The 20445-nt window shown below is 38.4% G+C and overlaps 2 protein-coding genes across 6 annotated transcripts; both read right to left on the reverse strand.

Annotated features, from left to right (window-relative positions):
• Positions 1-492: 492 nt before the first annotated feature.
• On the reverse strand, positions 493-9263 carry LOC107037654 (dynactin subunit 1). Of its 5 annotated transcripts, none has more exons than XM_015256320.2 (9): positions 9056-9263; positions 8527-8681; positions 7807-7839; positions 6687-6746; positions 6377-6521; positions 6018-6077; positions 5294-5431; positions 5070-5207; positions 493-4026 (listed from the first exon to the last, which is right to left on the reverse strand). In XM_015256320.2, the coding sequence occupies exons 1-9, from the start codon at positions 9221-9223 to the stop codon at positions 979-981; spliced, it is 3945 nt and encodes a 1314-aa protein (XP_015111806.1). In that variant the 5' UTR covers positions 9224-9263; the 3' UTR covers positions 493-978. The 5 variants fall into 5 exon arrangements, with proteins under 5 accessions (XP_015111806.1, XP_015111797.1, XP_015111813.1 ...); XM_015256311.2 differs by having other exon boundaries at positions 6018-6080; XM_015256327.2 differs by lacking the exon at positions 6687-6746 and having other exon boundaries at positions 6018-6080.
• Positions 9264-15985: 6722 nt separating this feature from the next.
• LOC107036960 lies at positions 15986-20084 on the reverse strand. The gene is made up of 5 exons (XM_015255251.1): positions 20061-20084; positions 19831-20000; positions 17749-18148; positions 17031-17300; positions 15986-16273 (listed from the first exon to the last, which is right to left on the reverse strand). Exons 1-5 carry the CDS (start codon positions 20082-20084, stop codon positions 15986-15988), a joined length of 1152 nt encoding a protein of 383 aa, XP_015110737.1.
• Between the last annotated feature and the right edge of the window lie 361 nt (positions 20085-20445).

Here is a 20445-nt window from a genome sequence, read left to right on the forward strand (position 1 = left end):
GGCAATGAATATACGGGAAGAAATACTCGATATCTGTTGAAATCAAATTTCACATACATTGAGAGACAAATATTTTTGCCAAACATCCGTTTTCTCAAGCGAAGTATTTATTTTTTCAATGCTGTATTTCTCCAGTCGAGTCAGTCCTAGGCAATCCTCATTAGGTTTCAATTACGTTAATTATAGTGCTCTAGAAGATGATCATGTCAGTTATAACACGAGTGAACTCCTTCAATAAGTATCAATATTAAAAAATTTATCGAAATTCTTCTCTCTAAAAAATAAGAAATTTAGAAAAGGCGAATAATTATTAGAGTTCATCCAAAGTCCTGCGCAAACTAATCAGGCTCGGACTAATTCGATTGAAGAAATACGACTTCGAAAAAATAAATACTTCTATCAAGTAAATAAATATTTGGCAAAAATATTTTTTCCGGTCTAAACACCTCTATAACAGGGCAGGTCATCAATCGCTCAAATTTTCGACAATCCTTCATTTTCGTATATATTCGTTTTTATTCCTTTCCTCATAAAATTAATTACACCGTTCATTAAAATTCATCAACAGAGCACTAAACGTAAAAAAAATTAATTAAAAATTCATGATGAATCCTCCTGGCTGCAATAAATACACGATCCCTTAGGTATTAATGTCAGAAAAGTTTCTCTTAAAATACTTTAATGTTAAAGCATCACGTGTTTCCTCTTTTAACTACACTACGATAGGCATTGTGCCAGTAGTGAAGTGGTAAATGTAACCGAACAGAATCCCTATTTCCCAAATTGCTCACGAACAAGTCAGCGTTTCCCACCTACAAAACATCAAGAATAATCCTCTGCCATTGCTTCAACTAAAAGAAAAGTCTGCTGTCCCTTCCCCTAGATTCTCGTAGATACCCCTGCATTCCCCCAACAGATGATCAAATCTCCGGAAAAAAAAATCCCTCAATCGCTATTTACCACTTCACCACAATTCCCTCAATAACACAGAAGCGAGTGAACTTTCCGTAGCTCCTCAGTGCCAACGTTGACATTGTGTGCAGCAGAGGGTCCCTCAAAGGGAATATAAATCTTGGCTGCCATCAGGCAGTCCCTCTCCTTCATGACAGTGGACATTTCTCTGCTCGGAAATACAGCGAAATTCGCCGGAGCCCTTCCCCCCAAGGTCCTGCGAATGGCGGTCTCCCTGACTTTATTAGAAAGCTCCTCAGCCCTTGCCATCAGCGTCCTCATAGCCATCTGCCTCTTGACGAGTTCATAAGCAGGTGAAGCCTTCTCCAGGACTGGCGGTTCCTTGTCAACCCTAGTTCTACTCAAATCAGGAACAACAGGATAAACCGACGCCTGCTGCACATCCTTCAGCAGCTGAAGCCTCTTCTGCTGCAGTTCCTGGATTGTAGCATCGACTTTGACCGGAGGAACCACTGGGAGTGGCGCCAGAGCCTCGAACTTGCTCCTCAGAGACTCAGCCAGTAATTTACGTTTGACCCTATTCTCATTGCTGAGGGCCTCCTTCAGCGCAGCAATCTCCTGCACCAGTAATTTATTGTCATAACCGAGTGGACTTCCCAGTGTGGCACTCTCTGCTGACACATTCATCGCCCCCTCCACCCCAGAAGGTATTCCAGGAATGGGAGTCGTCACCTTCTTCCCAATGGACTTCAGCTTCTCCTTCAACTGTCCCTTCTCCGATTCCAAACTATCGATATCCGTCTGCAAGTGATCCATCGTCTCCTCGAACTCCTTCTCCTTTCGTTTCAACTGATTCTGCGCCTCCTCGAGTTTCCTCTTGAGTTTATCGATATTCATCTCATGATCGTGCTGCTGAGTCGCCAGTTTCTTCTCAGCAAGTTCCTTCCTCAACGCCATCTCCGACAGTTCCTCCTGCTTCTCTCGAAGGGCTAATCTAGCCTCCCGAATGTCCACGTCCCTCGTCTCGAGTTTTCTGGCCAGTATCTTCGTCTCCTCGGACTCTTTCCTGACCACTTGAGCTCTCAGTTGAATGGGAGAAATGATATCAGCACTGGAGTCCGCTGTCTGGGCTGCATTACCTGCAATCGCCATTTCATTCTCACACTCCGCCATCTTCTGGGCCAGATTGGTCGCCATTTGCTGGACAATAGCCAGACTTCCTTTGATAGTGGTCACTGGGCCAAGATCGTCAGTGTCGTAGATCCTCTCCGTGGACATTGCAGCCATTTCCTTGAGCTTTTCAGCACTCAGTCCAGTGTCCAGATCTCCATTAGTGATAATGGTTTGAAGAGCTGTCTTCAGTAGATCCTGCAGGGTCTTCGTGATCTTGACTGCGCTCTGGTAGCAATTGGAGAACTGCTCGGGCCAGTCTTTGTCGAGTCCTAGGTTCAGTCCAGTGGTGGATGTGTTCGTGTGGTCCCTAGGTACCCTGCGTCGTGCTGAGTTGAGATTATTCTGGATAACCTCGCCTGTGGTCTCGATGTGCTGACAGAGAAGGCCAATATCCCCGCCCTCGCCTTCCAGAAGGGTTTTAACTGATGTTGCCTCAGTGACAATTGCGTTGCAGAGACTTCCCAGGGTTCTTGTGCCATTGATCACCATTCTTGCTTGATTAGCCAGGGTACTCTCCCCAAACATCACTGGGTACATGTTCGAGAAGTAGGTGCAGCACTTCTCGATGCCATCCGTCGGCACGTTCTCATCCAGCTGATCCTTTTTCGCCAGTTGAATTAGGAAGTCCAGGGACTTCTCCTGGGCTGCCATCTCAGGGTAGGCTGCCCCCACCTTGAGGAGAATCTCCGGGGAACAGACGTTGAGACTCGATTCGAAACTACCCAGGGACGTCTGGAGGGCGTACATGTGGCCACAGAGACGACTCCTAAACGCGTATTGAGCGACTGAATGCCCCTTCAACAATCCTGACTTGTCTACTTTGTCTATTGCACTGTATTTGTCCCTGACTTGGGAGATTATTATTTCGGTCTTCTGGATCATCCTGGGGATGAGTAGGAGGGTCATTATGGCGTCGTGATCGTTTCCGCGTGTGAGGAAGGCTGGGGGCATGAAGGAGAGGAGGTATTTCACGTGATTCCTGGCTTCATCAGCGTCTAGTCTCCTCAGCTCGAGGTCAACAGCTTTCGTTTGTGCTCGAGACTCCGCAAATGTCTTCTGGAAGTCCAGGATTTCAGCCAGTTGCTGCTCAGTCCCACCTGACTGAGAGGACTCTGTCGACTGCACTCGGTTTTGGAGCTGGAGGCATTGCTCCTGGAGTTGGTTTGTTAGTTCTCTGAATTTTGTGATCGTCATCTCACGATCTGCCAGGGTCTCCAGGGCTGCGTCCTTGTGGCGTTGGGCGTCTCGCGATGCTGCCAATGCCATGTCCAATTCCTCTCGTAGTTCTAGTTCAAGTTCTTTGGATGACTCTGCCAATTGGTCTGACATATCTTGGAGCTGCTCGAGATCAGACACTGCCTCCTCCAGCTGGGCCACACGCTCTTCAAGGGCCATTTTTCTCTCGCCCAACATCTCCACCATCTCCTCAGCCCCTAGGGCTGCGTCCACCTGCTCCTGGAGATCCGCTATCTGGTGCTCCATCTCCTCGACTCTAGCTGATAATTTCTCCTTGGTTCTTCCCAGCTCTAGGATCTCTGATTTCTTCTGGTCCAAATCCTTCTGGAGCTTCTGGAACTCGTGCTTCTCGTGGGCTGACAAGTCTCGCATCTTCACGAGGGTATCTCGGAGACGAGTGTTCTGTTGCTCCAGTTGTTTTACTTCGAAACTCGATGGGGCTCCTGAGGACACTGCACCACCGCTTCTCTCGGACATTTCTGTTCGCAGGATTTCCAGGTCGAGGGTTTTCTCCTCCAGTTTTTCTTTGAGTTGCTCCAACTCGATCTGGAGGGTCTCCGCTTTCTCCTCTGCCATCTCTTTGTCGAGAGTCGCCATTTCTACGGTTTCTGAAAGGTCTGCCATCTCCTCTTGGTAGACGTTCTTCGCGTGCTGGGCCTCTCGGGCTTCTTGGCGGGCTCGTTGGAGCTCCCGTTGGAGACTTGCCTGGGAAGAGAATCATTGGGATATGATTGAGATTTGATTTTTTAATGTGACATTGGGTATTTGCAAGAATTTTTGGTAGTGCTGGCTATGGAAATTCCGTGAAGAATGTAAAACGATTTTTTATTCCAAGAAATAACGGAAAATTAATTGACTGTAGTTAATGGAATGAAACAAAACGTTGATGTTTTTCGTGAAATTTTTAAGACTCGATTTTGATGGTTTAGAGTAAACAGGTCAAATTCTGGACGACTTCTACTTCCATTGAATATTCCATAAATAGTCAAATGAAAATTGCACTGATTATTTCACCTTTCAATAATCTTACTCGTGTATAATCATGTGGTCAATTGTTTTTTCTATTGATGGACATTCAATAAATAAATAAAAATACGGCCCAGTCGTCCAGAAATCAGGGGTTTCAGCTGTATTCAACTATTTCTTAATTTAATTATTCTTTGTTTCGTTATTTTCACTTCAAATAATTTTTTTCTGCTAATTGAAACATTCTTGAATTTTTATTCCAATAAATAACGGAAAATTAATTGGCTGAAGTTAATAGAAAGAAACAAAACGTTGATTTTTTGCGTGAAATTTTCAAGACTCAATTTTGATGGTTTAAGGTAAATGGGTCAATTTCTGGACGGGAGTTAGGTTCTGGACGACTTCTACTTCCATTGAATATTCCATAAATAGTCAAATGAAAATTGCACTGATTATTTCACCTTCCAATAATCTTACTCGTGTATAATCATGTGGTCAATTATTTTTTCTATTGATGGACATTCAATAAATAAATAAAAATACGGCTCAGTCGTCCAGAAATCAGGGGCTTCGGCTGCATTCAACTATTTCTTAATTTAATTATTCTTTGTTTCGTTATTCTCATTCTTGAAGGTATGGAAGCCATCATATCCCCATTTAGTAATTCTTTTATTTTAGATCCCACCACTAAACTCGAATTTCTCTTAACCGTCCAGCAATTGGTCGGTCCACCCTAGTTCTTTGGGAATTAAATTTATTCTGAAACTCTTCTCCTCACTCACTTGACTCTCCATGACCTTCGATTTAAACTCCAACAACTGTTCAAACTGAAGCTTCGTCTTCTCGAAATCCTTCATTCGCTCCTTGTCCTGCATCCTCTTGACTCTGAGTGTTTCCACTTTCTCAGTTAAATCACTGACCTAAAAAATCCGACGAATGAAATGTGAAAATAACATCCCGACCTCAAATAAACCGAATGATAATTTGTTGTGGATTGAATTGTTACCTGTGCCTTCAAATTCTCATTCTCCTGAACAAGCTGAAGATGACTGAGTTTCTCCTCGATATTGGAGGCACTGGACATGGAGCCAGCCATGGCTTGTCCAGGCACAAAGTGTGGCTTCAAAGTCTCCACGAATCCCGTCTATTTTTTTCCAATAAAATAACAATAAGTTGAGCAGACAAAACTCGTGAAAATTTCGTTTATTGACAGGATGTTCCTTCAATCTCTGCATTAAAAATTACTTCTGCTTCCATTGAAGAAACCCCCAACTATTCTCAAGCATAAGATGAGCAGTGTGGAGTTGTCAAGGTATCGAGTGAAACAATTAGTCGTTAATGACAGTCATCAACCAGAAATAAGCAATCACAAAGGATTAAAAAATAAATTCAACTAAAAATGTGATTAATCATACAAACAACAACTAAATAATCCTGTTAGTCCACAAGAGCTACATTAAAAATAGCCAATAATCCATAAAAAGAAGATATTTAGTCAGAATAACCATGAGATGTAGAATGTCGAAGGGGTAAAATAAGGGATGTGTTAACCATGAAGTCTATGAAGAAAATTTACAAAAAAAAATCTAACGATGATTGAGTTTGATGAGTTAATTAGTTAAATCAAACCTCGAGGGTGGAAAATAATTAAACACTGTGGTAATAAATAATTAACAGCAATGACAATTAGGTTTAAGTAACTGTAGTAAACATTAATGATAATTAATTACATTATTGCGATCGTCTTGAGCCTTTGGCCTTTTGCCGGTAGGCGAGCTCGTGCTAGGGGACTTCTGAAACACGTACGTGTATAGTACATTCAATCCCACATTTAACAATTAGTGATTCAACCGTCCACAAATCAAGGTGTAACTCAAACATTTTTAAAAACCAAGACATCACTAAATTCTTCTTCACACTGAATTCCTCTTGTTCATTAAAAAAAATCATCTCCTAATTGTTGTTTTATTTTTATAATAATAATATTGTCACGTCCACAGTCCATAGTCTAAGGTACTTAACATACAGAACAGAACAAGGTGCATAAGGAAAATAAAAGGTAAATGTGAGGTATGACGATTGAATTTACCTCGACGAATGAAGCACGTTTTACAGCCGTTGGAACTGGAATTCCAGATTCAATGGCATCTTTCCTCTCGTGAATTGAGCCTGAGAGGTTCTCTATGCTCTGGGTGCTCAATTGGGTTCTACTGCCCGCCAATGACAGCCTCGAACTGAAAAATAATTAGATTTATCAATCGATTGCCTTGGATGTCAGGTTCAATAGTGAAACGGGTGCTATTTGGTGGTACATGAAGCCCTGGTGATTGTTTGTGGTAGGCAGCAAGAGATGGGTATGATACTTTGAGCAGAGGGTGATCACACATTTTGGTCCTTACCCAGCGAGTTTCTCGGTATGCTGACGACTAGGCTGGGCGGGAGATGTTTTTCTCCTAACGCTTAAAACGAGCCAGCATGCATATGGGGTAAATATAATTATTGGGATTTTTATTTCAGATTTAAGGGAGAGTTCAGCTGTGAGGTGACGTGGAATCTAGGGGAAATGGATTATTCTTGGGAGAGCAGTTTTTTCTAGCTCTTGACATTGTCTACTAAAGTTCTCAAGAAAAATTTGAATTTGTTTTTTTTACTGCTAGAAATTCTTTGATATTTAAGTAAGAGGTTAGTGTGAGTTTTTAATGTTGCTCATTTGAATTCAACCTGAGATCATGTCGTTCGTGGAATTTGTTAGTTACCTTGGAAATTCAGCATAGTCAAGTTTTTGATTTTGAGAGAGCATTGAAATTTCGATGACAGTTTTTTGAATTTTTTAAGGCCGTGACTATTCGCACCATTGCGTGAATCACTCCCGTACACTCCATACACTCCACGCATGCGTGAAGTTTGTGTGTTTCACGCAGCCGAATTTTCATACTACTGTGTATTTCACGCAGCTGAAGTTTCATACTACTGTGTGTTTCACGCAGTTGAAGTTTTATACTACTGTGGGTTTCACGCAGTTGTATTTTTATACTACTCTGTGTTTCACGCAGTTGAAGTTTTATACACCGGTGTGTTTCACGCAGTTGCATTTTGATACGCCTGTGTGTTTCACGCAGTTGTATTTTTATACATCAGGATTGCGTTTTTCCACTTCCTAGGCCTTATACAAGATGAATTGAATTAATTTTTTTTGGCATGTTCGTTTTTCGCGATTATCTCGGAAACTATGAGAGATAGAGCCTTAAAACCAAATTTGGGAAATATTTCAGAAATATTCAAAAAAAAAATATTTTCAGGAAGAATTTTCAAAGAATATGCAGATTTTTCAATAAATATTTCTCTGTATCTAGGGGAGATATAAATATTGTTGAAAGAATATTCCTCCTAGATGTGTCTAGTTCCACCCCCTCACAACTGATTCTCAACGTAACAAAAACAAAAAATATTTCTAATCAAGATAACTGGGAACAAAACTTCATCCTCTATTGTTCAAGCACGAGACAGCAAGGAACTTACGCGGTGGGCTCGTTCCTCCTGCGGATGCTTGTGCTAGCATGAAATGACAGAGTTTAAGAAATGATTTAGAGATATCTAGCTGTTATAATTACCTTCCTAAACATCGATATACAGAGCGAAATGAAAACTGACTTTTTTCTCAATTTCATAACTCATTCATTCACTGATAAAACGGGATAATTTCTTTCCATAAAAAATTCATCCCCTTTCTGAATCAGAGGAAGATGAGGTAAAATAAGTCTTCTTACATCACCAATATCTCCCGACTAAATGATGCGATTGAAATAAGTCTATTCTTATTTAAAACCCAAAAAAATATCTTCAGAATGAAAAAAAAACTTCACTCTGTTGATCTTGAGCTATTGATTATTAAAACCGTATCTTTCCCCTATAAATATTGGAAAAAAGTCAAGTGCCCATTTTGCCCCACCCTCTTTTTGATACAAACGAGTGAAAATTTCTTATTTACGATTTTTTCATTCGACCAAAAAAAGTATTATTTATTATTATAACAGTTATTTTAATTTATTCACTCATTTGTTTATTTATTAATTTATGAACGAATATTTTTCTTTCAAGAATTAACATGAAAAAAGATCTTGCGAAATAAAATTATCAAGCTAAGATGAACTCGAAATATTCCCAAGTCTAGAATAAATTTATCAAAACAGATTGCTGATCAAAAATTGCTGATTCTCTCATTTCTAAATGCAAGATTACCTGTTGAGTCGACTTCGCGCCCTGGCAGCCCCATCATCAGGAGTGGTTGCAGTGCTCCCAGTTGACCCTGGGCTCGTGGGATCCTGTCTGTTCCCAGCGCTGTCCAAGAGCACCACTTGGGTCTGACGTACGAACATCCCATGATTCTCTGCACACTGTGACACAATGAATCAAATAAATGTGGACGTCCGCCTGAAAAGGGACCACTTTGTCGATATGGTGTTATGTATACTCTGATAATATTGATAAAATTCCGCACATTTTGAGCCCAAAATGATTTTCATAGTGTCAAAAATGACGTCGTTGAAGAACATGGAAAAAACACCTTAACATTGGTGGAAATGGGAGTTGCTGACACAAAAACGTGAATATCTCGGAAACTAGAATCGACAAAGTGGTCCCTTTTCATGTGGACGTCCACAAATAAGCGAGTCAATGAATGAATTAATCAATGATTGAATAAATCAAAGCACAAATAGACGACCCATAAAGCCAAAAAAATCAAACATCCATCTGTCAAATCACTAACCTGAAAGTACGATTTGTCTTTGATGGTGCCATTATTCTTCCCCTTGGGCTCATCAAGAATGACCCCAATCCACTTGCCGGCCGCAAAAGACGGATGTCCGATCCAGGCGATCTCACCCTGGCAGTCCTTCCCAATTATTTCAACCCTTGCTCCAACTCTCAATGACATGTTTCATCAAGAGAACAACATAAAATCGACTGACAGGAGTGGCGAGAGGCTTCAGTTGCTGCACCGGCCGCTAGTGTCGCCATTGTATCTCCCATTTTACCCCCACCCCCTTCTGCGCCTGACGAGTTGTCGTATTTCGCCGAGAATTCCACTGTTCCTAATTCCAAGCCACAGCTTCACTTCGGGAAAGCCGTTAGAGAAGAAAGAACAAAGGAAACGTTCAAACATCGAACAAAGATCGGTCTGGTGTAGCTTCATCACGTTCGCGATCTCAAAAGCCGCATAAATCTTCGTCCTAACACTCGAAAGACATTGATTGTCACCTTAAATCTGGTAAATATCGAACTTCAATCATTCGGCTTTTCCAAGAAATCGGGGGGGGGGGGCGAGGAGAACAAAGGGAGACTNGGGGGGGGGGGGGGGGGGCGAGGAGAACAAAGGGAGACTCAATAATCGAGAGAAAATGTTACGGACAGTCTCAAAACAATAATAATTATCACCTTCTTCTCCTAATCTTCGTCTTAACGGTCGAAAACCATTGATTGTCACCTTAAATCTGGTGAAAATCGAACTTCAATCATTCGGCTTTTCAAAGAAATCGAGGGAGACGCGAGGAGAACAAAGGGAGACTCAATAATCGAGTGAAAATTTTGCGGGGGCACCTCTGGGGCCTTCAGGACTCTATGAATCTCTGTTTTAACACTCTGAAAACAATAATTATCATCTCCTTCTTCTAATCTTCGTCTTGACACTCGAAAGACATTGGTTGTCACCTTAAATCTGATAAATATCGAACNCTTCGTCTTAACGGTCGAAAACCATTGATTGTCACCTTAAATCTGGTGAAAATCGAACTTCAATCATTCGGCTTTTCAAAGAAATCGAGGGAGACGCGAGGAGAACAAAGGGAGACTCAATAATCGAGAGAAAATTTTGCGAGGGCACCTCTGGGGCCTTCAGAACTCCATGAATCTCTGTTTTAACAGTCTCAAAACAATAATTATCACCTTCTTCTTTTTCTATTGTTGAATTATCACCTTGAATCAGTGAATATCGAACTGAGACCATTGGGTTTTTCCAAGAAATCGAGGGGGCCGCGCGGAGAACAAAGGGACGCTCAATAGTCAAGAGAAAATTGTTCGGGGGCACCTCTGGAGCCTTCAAAACCCCTAAATATCTGTTTTAATCCTGTAAAAACACTAATTGTCGCCTTAAACCTATTAAATATCGACTGTCGGCTGTTGGATTTTTCCAAGAAATCATTGGGGACGTGAGGAGAACAAAGGGACTCAATAATCTAACAAAAATCGTTTGCCAGGATCTCTAGAGCCTCCAAAACTGCATAAATCTCGATTCTAAATCCCGAAAACATTAATCATCACCTCAATCAATTGAATCCACTGAAACATCCCACAAAAACGATTAAACACTCGAGAAATCTTTGGAGAGGTATCAAAGTAGAACAAAGAAATCAAATCGTCACTTTCGAATCGCCAAAGCCCCTTAAATCTCCATTTTCCCTCTGAAAAATCATCAATCATCACTTAAAACCACTGAATTAGAAATCATAAATTATTAAACTACTTCAAGACATTCTGTTTCGTGAATCAGATCTCTAAGGACAAATCATAAGGCCATGGCTCCTCCCAAAGTGAAGCACACAATTCCCAAAGTCATTCAGAACGTGGATGATGAGATCAAAGACGATATCAAGGCCTGTTTCCTGGCGGGAGCTCTCAGCAAGAGAGAATTCAAACAGAAACACAGGAATTGCTTGCACATCAACTGTGCTGGTGTAATGTAAGTGTGAACTGGGGAAAGGGGGCACTTGCACTGAGTCGATTGATTTTTCATCAATTTTGCTTTTGCCTGCATCAATTTATTATTATCCTTCCAAGCAGAAAATCTTCAATCACATGATACCATTCACCTGATAATTTTTTTTGCAGGAAGGAGGTTTCAGCACGTGTCTCTTCACAGCACCCACAGCCGCAGGATGCCTTCCCCTGGGGCTTGGCGAAACGGATCATCGTGGGAGTCTTGAAAGTCCGGATTTACACTCTCGACGATGCAGTTGGTGAGAATTTCACTGATTTCCTCTGATTGATAATTCATTTATTCTCAAAGATGAAACAATGAATTACTAAAAAAATGATTATTGCTCTCGTTTTCATTTTCAGCCCAACACAACAGATTTCTGAAGGAGTTGGAGTACGTCCCAGACCTCCAGAAGCTGAACGAGCCCTGGGACCTGCCTGAAGTGTCGCTGGAACCTCCTGACATAAACGAGGTTCTGATGGATCCCAAATTGCTATCCCACATCGCTGACAGGGACATCTTCCAGATCGAGGAGATCGAGCACTTTCGCGATGACATAAATGATGCCACGAACTTTGGGTCTCTGACTTCGGAGGAGCTGAGCATTTACACCAGCAGTGACTGGATGAAGGCCATACAGGAGCAGGAGGAACGATTGGCACAGGGCAACCAGCTGAAGTGTATTCATCCTGGGACGCCGAAGAGGAAAAAGGCTCCATCACCAGGGGGTAATGGCTCTCCACCACCTGGGACACCCAGCAAACGTCCACGAGTAAGCATAATTCAACGATATCATGAAAATTTTTAGACAATTACACTTAAAAAACATTTTTTTACATCTCGATGAAGATTAACAAGATACTTTCTTATTAGAAATTAATCTATTCATGGAAAAGTCCCACCCAATTATTCTGCAATCCCTTTTTTATAAGATCGATAGACTAAAAAAAAACAGCAAAAATCCAGACACACAATGCACATCTGTTCATCTGTGAACAAATAATTTCATAATTTTTTTGGTCTGCAGAGGAATTTGGACGACGACTACCAAGAGGCCCCGAGACCTGAGGAAACTGCTGATGTGCCTTTTCATGACGCAACTGATGATTTGGCTGCTCCATTGCCCGGAGAATCCAGCGTCCCAACGGTCCCATCGATCTCACTCAATGATTTACCACTTCCACCAGATGACACACCCATACAAGCCCCACCAGCCCCTGCTGCACCTTCGCCAGTTCCAGAAGGAGTCCCACCTGCAGCCTCACCACGTCCACAACCTCCAAGACGTAGAGTTCGACCCCAGCCCACCCAAATTCCTGAAAATAAAATGAAGAAACGTATTGCTGATATTAATGTCGACACACTCGTGAGTAGAACGATTGCATTTACAATATTTATGGAAATTGAAATGAAAAAAGATATTGAAGCGATGAAAAATTGATTATTGTAATGATTTATAATAATTAATTAGTAATTATTATTAAATTAACCTCAGGAGGATTGATTTTTATGATTAGTAATTATTATTAAATTAATTATTATAAATCATTACAAATCATAGGGAAACGTATTGCGTATTGTTATAATAATTAATTAGTAATTATTATTAAATTAATTATTGCAATGATTGATAATAATTAATTTTTGTTTTTGAATTCTCTGTCTTACACTTGTTTTCAATTATATGAAAAATTAATTAATTTGTAAATAACGAAAATTATTGTTTTCGCGATAATAATAATTATCAATTATCTAATAACCATCGTATCCATCATATATTTATGAATTATTCATCAATAGCCTATGGAGGAGCTCGTGATTGACATAAGAAAAATCCAGAACGACGCTACAATGTTATTCAAACACCCATCGACTTCCTGGTTGGACAGAGGATATGCCCCTATCGCCAGAGTACTTGCTGAAGATTATGCAAGGCTTCTGAGGGTCAGACCATCTGACCAACTCGATTGCGGTATGATGTGTTATTCAGTACTCTGAACTATTTATGAGCTGCGAATGTCTGATGTCGTTATTCATGGATTGATTTTTATGATCAACAGATTACAGAGAAATGTGGGAATCAGTAGAGATAATGCTGGCGGAGGTCAACGCTGCAGCAGCTGAAGAACAGATTATTCACGATGTCTCTGCTCCAGAGGACAGAAATGCAGAAGGGGAGAATGTTATTGCAGATCCATCTGTGCCTGAAGCACAAATGTAAGTGAATATTTCGTGAATATTTCCCGATATTTAGCTTTTTCCTAGTTTTTATTATTCTAAGTATTATTTATTATTTTTATTATTAGAGAATAATTAGCTCGAGGATTTGAGATTCAGATGGGTATAAATGGAAATGTTTTGAGAACGAAGACAATTGTGAAAGGAAAAATAAAAATATATTGACTTTTAATAAAATCAATTAATGAAATTTTAACGTAATTGCTCTCAAAATTCTATTGAAATTCCAATCGAATTTCAATAGAATTTTTTATAGCAAGGTAATATCTTGAAATGTAATGTGGATAGCGAAATTTTTGTGAAGACCTTTTCGTTTATTCATTTATTTCATTTTATTCATCAAAAATGAATCTATCCTCGAATTAAACTGATGAACTTGAAGTAACTATGAATAATTTGCAACAATTGTCGATAATTACAGTGTCCCAGAGGTCTCTGTTGAGAATGTGCCAATGCCAAAAGAAGCTACTGACAACGATGGTCCTGGGGTTGCCACTGGTGAAGATTTTGAGTTCAGGGTATCACAAACTAGGAGGAGCCAGAGCAGGGAGAGTCGATCGGCTGGAACTGAAGCGAGCAGTGAGCCATACCCTCGTCCCATCGGAATGACTAGGAAGGAGTTCCACGAGGCACTGAATGCCAAGTGGAAGGAGAAGATGGAACGTTATAATTTGGCAGTTGCTCCTCCTGTTGATTTCGATGAAGTCGTCAAGCCAGCAGAACGAACTCCACTGGATTACACTCTGGCGATGTCTTATGCCATGGGTAAGCCTCTTCTGTTATCTTCTATTAGCTATTATTTGTTCATGCATCGATTTAATTCTGTGAAGTTGATGAAGTTGTTAATTGTATGTGTTGTTTAATTTCAGATTCTATGATGAAGGGAAAACTACTCGTCCAACAGGTTTCTCCATATGGGGTTGTCAAGCTGTCCCCACGTGGTTCGTAAATATATTTCATGTTAATGTTCTCTAAGGCCATGGGGAAACGTATTGCACTATCAGGCACTAGAGAACATTCTAATTTTTACAATATTTTTCTATTCATCTGGATTTAATAGTCTAGAGATGTTTGTAAAGAGAATTGAAATTTAGGAAGGAGTTTTCTCATCATCAGATAGTTCTTCTAGATTAATTTTTAGAGTTTGTTACTGATTCACTGTTATTTGAGAACAGTAGTTGCAGTGTTTTTCATCAATTTTAACGTTGCAAGATGAGATTCGTGGATAGAATTGCCAGATATAGGGAAGTATTGTTATATTTATGGACTTGAAGAAGATTGCAGATATTTTAGCTTTGTTAGTCCTCTGAATTGATTTAGGGAGTCGAATGACAGTCACAGGGGAATTTCTAATCTAAAGATAATTTAATATACTTTTATAGTATTTTTTAAATTTACCTTTTTTGAGATTATTTATATTTACTGCAGTCAGAAGAGATGTATGGACGGGAAATTTTTTAATTTTAGGAGAGAATTCTTGCGCACAAATGCAGAATAAATTTGTAAATATTTTTATATGTTCAGAATTTAAGTTCTCTAGAGCAATTAGAGATTCACGGAAGACGTTAAAGGACATTTTAATTCATTACTTTATTCTTGTTTATTCCTCCAGATCAATTTAATTCAAGTCAGATGACATCAGAGGGGGAATTTTCACTTCAGAATTTTTGTTTTGTTTTTTATTTTCAAAGATCAGTAGTCGTATGTACTGCAGTAGAATACTGTCTGTAGCTTTTAATGAATTGTAAATATTGATATTTGGAGAGGGGATCCCTAGAGATAATTGTCAGAAGAATTCCTCATTTCCTATTTTTACTTTGATTTCTGTGGTCAAATGCAAATCATTGAAATATGTAAGTGGAATTAGCACATCACAAAGTGCCATTAATTATACAGTCGTTTGTACACGTTCTGCCAGTCGATTAAAGGATTCAAGGGACAGTAGAGGGTATTTAATTATCCATGAGCTTTTAAATCAATGAATCTGTTTTTCGTTTATTTTTTTTATAAATTGTCTACTGTCTTTACTGTTGTGAAATCTAAGTCTAGTTCGTACTTATTTTAAAGTTAATTGTATGTTTCAATTTTTGAGGATGAAATGCTCATTGAGAATTCTAAAACGAATTCCATCAAACGAGAATGAAATTGAAATTAGAGAAGACTGAATCATAATTTATTGAATGCTCAATACCAAAATGCAAAAATAGCTCATCGTATGCTGTACTAGTCTATTAGGAGATTCGAAAGACAGTAGAGGATATTTAATTATCCATCTTTTAATGTTATGTTTTTTAATCATTGATCACTGATTTTGTTGTTTTCTATAGATTATCTACTGTGTTTTTATTATGAAACCTGGTTCATAGTATTTTATCTAAAATGAATTGGACATATTAATTTGTGGGGATGAAATTCTCATTGAGAATTCGAGAATGAATTGCCCGAATAAATTAAAATGCGTGTGTCGGTGCAAATTTAATAATTCATAAGTGCTCAATTGGAATTTATCAATTGCGCAGTGAAATGCCAAAGTACCTTACAGCACTAAAAAACGTACAAATAAATTCCCACAACAGTATTACACACTGGGTTACCAATCGTACGATTTTTATTTTCGTTCTGTTAAATCTCATTAAAAAATTCCAATAAAAAATGTAAAAAAAACGTAAAAATATCGCATCACTATTATTGACTCCGTAAAGTTAATCAACGCAACACAGGAGCTCGAGTCACGGGTCGTCCCTTCTCAGCACCACGGGCATCTCCCGATTTCGAATTTTCGTCGGTCACAGATTCCAGAAATCGTTCGAACTTGTAGAGGCGATTCAAATCAGTTTGGATGAGGTTTATATATCGCCATCGCAGGTTTCTGAGGTAATCGATGTAATGGGGGCTGTTTTCGTCGATGTGTGGTGAAGCTCTGAGGGTGTCGTCACGATCCTCGTCATCCTCGGAGGCCGAGGCTTCACTCGAAACCGAATCGTCGCGTGTCTGCTGCAAAAATCTCATTTTGCACATGAATTCATTGACTGCACGCACGAAAAATTTTAATAGAAATACCTATCGCATTTGTTGGAAAATTCTATTGAATTTCTATTAAACTTTCTATTAGTTTTTGGCTCATTCTATTGACATGTTCAATAGAAAACATTCAGTAAAAAAAGTCAACAGAATTCGATTTTTCTATATAACTTATTCTTTTCATATATTTTCTATAGAATTGGCTCCACTCAAATTTTCTAAGTTCTTTTCATTCTATTTTTCTTTTTTTCTCATCAAGAAAAACAAACGAAAAAACTTAGAAAATTTGAGTCGAGGAAATTCTATAGAAAATATCTCAATAGAATAAGTTACATAAAAAAATTGGATTCTATTGACTTTTTTTACTGAATATTTTCTATTGATCATTTCAATAGAATCGGCAAAAAACTAATAGAACAGTTCAGAAATTCAATAGAATTTTCTAACGAATTCGATAGGTTTTTCTATTAAATTTTTTCGTCCGTGTAGTTGAGGGTTATTCATACAGTTTTAGAATTTTTTAACTGAATTTTCCACAAAAATTTTCATCTTGTGACAATTCCTCTGAAATTTTAAGGAATTTCGTCATTTCAAATTCACTATTTGATAAAAAAATTGATACAATATTTAATACTGATCAATTAACGTATAATATTGCAAAATGATTCAATCAAAATTAATTAAAATTAACAATCAATTCATTAGAAATTGATTAAAAGGAAAATTCTACCTGAAGTCGTTTTTTATCGTTCAGTGGGCAGTCTCGAGCGTTCCTCTGACCCCTTCCCTCCATCTCCTCGACGATCGAAGTCTCCGTTGCACTCGTAGTCGTCTCCGGGGTTTTCACGATTCGTTTAGAGTGCGTCCAAGGCTCGCAGATTGATATCCTCGCCAAATCCCTCTCTAGACGTTTGTTCTCCTCTTCTTCCTCATTATCGAGGTCAGAGTCGTCTTGGGGCGTCCTCGGACACATCTTCGAATTCAATGGGTTTCTCTTCCTCTAATGAAGAAAGAATAATCTGCTAATTAATAATTGCATTTTATTTTAACGAATTTGTGAAGAAATGATTGCACGTAAGAAAAAAATTCATAGAAAAACCTCGCGAATTCGTCAGAAAATTCTACTGAATTTCTATTAGATTTCGGCTGATTCTGTTGAACAATTTTGCGGCTTATCTGCGCGTTTCGCTCAATAGAAATGTTGAAATGTTTATGAGCACATTAATCTAGTGAGATATTTCTTTGAAAATTCCTCACCTCAAATTTTCCAATTGTTTGTTTGAGTTATTTAATGAAAATAGAAGAAAATGAGGCGATAAAAATTGAGAATTCGTGTCGAGGAATTCCTACAGAAAATGTCTCAATTGAGAAAGTTTTCATAGAAAGACGACATTCTCATTTTTTTCTAGAAAATAGTTTCTATTGGACGTGCGAAGAGATGATTATACTTGATCGGTGAACCGTTTCTCCTGCTCGAAGCAGCAGACCTCATCCTTAAGGTCCTCTAGCTCATTCAGGCACCTCTGGGCTCTCAGTTTCCCCTTATCTTTCCTATTTCGTCTCGTGTCAGGTCTCATGATCTCGTTCTCCTCGGGTATAGTCTCCACGCAGTCATACGACATTTCCTCTTTCTTCTTCTTCGAAGATTTCTCCAGGGACTTCCCCGGACACCGCTCCGCACAGTGGGGGAGCTCCGGTGGTTCGAAATCGTGGCTGTACGGGTCCAGGGGATGTTTTCGATTCCTTGGAAATGTCAGGGGACTTCGGGATTTGTGCTTTCGAAATTTTCGAGGCTGCAATTCGGCTTCTAGTTGTTGGTCTGAAGCTGCTGCCAGTCTCATGTCTTTTCTGTCGGGCTTTCTGAGAGGGGAATTATTTTTTTGGGCGGTCATTTTATAGAAACCGATGAGGAAGCTAAATAGAAAATTTTATTGCAATCTCGTCGAAATTTTCTTTTGGAAATTAATTTTATCAATTTTTTTCCTAGAGATTTTTTTGTGCGAGAAAATCAATAGATCTTTATTTTCATATGAAAATTCCTCTTAATCTTCTAGATTAATTTCTTTTCGTCACATTGAAGAAAAGAAAACAGCTAAGAAATTTCTTTCTGAGTTTTCATTTGAAAAATTTCACTGGATGAGATTCGAGGCTGTAATTCGCTCATGTCTTTTCTGTCGGGTTTTCTGAGAGGGGAATTATTTTTTCAGAGAGGTCATTTTACAGAAACGTATGAAGAAGCTCAATAAAGAATCTTGTTGCACTCGTCAAAATTATCTATTGGAAATTAATTTTATCATTTTTTTTGTTCCTAGAGATTTTTTTTATACGAGAAAATCAATAGATCTTTATTTTCATATGGAAATTATTTTTTCTGAGAGGTCTTTTTGAAGAAACATATGAGGTAGTTCAATAAAAAATCTTATTGCATTCGTCAAAATGATCTATTGGAAATTTATTTTACCATGTTCTTTGTTCCTAAAGATTTTTTTATGCGAAAAAATCAATAGATCTTTATTTTCATATGAAAATTCCTCTTAATCTTCTAGATTAATTTCTTTTCGTCACATTGAAGAAAAGAAAACAGCTAAGAAATTTCTTTCTGAGTTTTCATTTGAAAAATTTCACTGGATGAGATTCGAGGCTGTAATTCGCTCATGTCTTTTCTGTCGGGTTTTCTGAGAGGGGAATTATTTTTTCAGAGAGGTCATTTTACAGAAACGTATGAAGAAGCTCAATAAAGAATCTTGTTGCACTCGTCAAAATTATCTATTGGAAATTAATTTTATCATTTTTTTTGTTCCTAGAGATTTTTTTTATACGAGAAAATCAATAGATCTTTATTTTCATATGGAAATTATTTTTTCTGAGAGGTCTTTTTGAAGAAACATATGAGGTAGTTCAATAAAAAATCTTATTGCATTCGTCAAAATGATCTATTGGAAATGTATTTTACCATTTTCTTTGTTCCTAAAGATTTTTTTATGCGAAAAAATCAATAGATATTTATTTTCATATGAAAATTCCTCTTAATCTTCTAGATTAATTTCTTTTCGTCACATTGGAGAAAAGAAAACAGCTAAAAAATTTCTTTCTGAGTTTTCATTTGAAAAATTTCACTGGATGAGATTCGAGGCTGTAATTCGCTCATGTCTTTTCTGTCGGGTTTTCTGAGAGGGGAATTATTTTTTCAGAGAGGTCATTTTACAGAAACGTATGAAGAAGCTCAATAAAAAAATCTTGTTGCACTCGTCAAAATTATGTATTGGAAATTAATTTTATCATTTTTTTTGTTCCTAGAGATTTTTTTATGCGAAAAAATCAATAGATCTTTATTTTCATATGAAAATTCCTCTTAATCTTCTAGAATAATCTCTTTTCGTCGCACTGAAAAAAAGAAAACAACTGAGAAATTTTTTTCTGAATTTTCATTTGATAAACTTATTGTTTATATTCTGTATTGATATTTTCCTGTTGAAGATTACTTTTTCTACGGAATTTTAGGATATTTAAATTAATGAAAACATGTATACGTGAAATTTTGGAAAGGACAATCGTGCGACGGAAAATTCTGCAGCTTAAAATCCCGATGATTTTTAAAATTTTCGAAACCGTCTTTCCACTCTCGTCTTCCATTCCCAGTCTTCGTACCGCGACGTCGACCCTGGGGCTCTTGACAGCAATAATTTAGGGGATCATGCACCTGCGAACGAGGTTAATGAGTTATTCCGATGATATTTTAACTGTCTCCAGTGTTTATTACGGTGTCTTCGAATTCACGAGGCATTCTGCGGGAATTTCAGCTCCCCAATTTGGAAGAAATTCATGGGAATAAAATGAAAGGTATTTTGTACAAAAATCTTGGAATAAAAACCATTAAAAAAATAATGAGCGAGTGACAGATTGATTCATGTCAGCGCGATTGTTTTTTACGATTAAAAAAACATTGAGTGTGAAATTGTCGGAGAATGCGGATTGCGTGTGTCACGCAACCGCGGAAATTCTGTGCCTTTAAATATTTGAATAGTGGAAAAACCCTTTTTTATGTAGAGCTCAATTGAAAATTAAAGCAAACGCTTTCGAACGAAAGAATTTCACGGAAAAATCCAACGAAATCGCGTAGAAAACTATTGTTTTCCTATTAAACT

The sequence above is a fragment of the Diachasma alloeum genome, unplaced genomic scaffold (genome assembly GCF_001412515.2).
Source record: "Diachasma alloeum isolate Michigan unplaced genomic scaffold, Dall2.0 Dall_scaffold_00177, whole genome shotgun sequence".
NCBI lineage: Eukaryota > Metazoa > Arthropoda > Insecta > Hymenoptera > Braconidae > Diachasma > Diachasma alloeum.

Bases quoted from the DNA above. Each gene is read 5' to 3' on its own strand.
- LOC107036960 (XM_015255251.1), bottom strand. From the start codon at position 20,084: ATGCCTCGTGAATTCGAAGACACC. The intron at 20,001-20,060 runs GTAATAAACACT...CCTCGTTCGCAG, and splicing joins CTCGTGAATTCGAAGACACC to GTGCATGATCCCCTAAATTA. The intron at 17,301-17,748 runs GTATAATCATCT...TTTCTTCATTAG, and splicing joins AGAAACGGTTCACCGATCAA to AGGAAGAGAAACCCATTGAA.
- LOC107037654 (XM_015256311.2), bottom strand. From the start codon at position 9,223: ATGTCATTGAGAGTTGGAGCAAGGGTTGAAATAATTGGGAAGGACTGC. The intron at 8,682-9,055 runs GTTAGTGATTTG...ATTGTGTCACAG, and splicing joins AAGACAAATCGTACTTTCAG to TGTGCAGAGAATCATGGGAT. The intron at 6,522-6,686 runs GTAAGGACCAAA...ATTATTTTTCAG, and splicing joins CATACCGAGAAACTCGCTGG to TTCGAGGCTGTCATTGGCGG.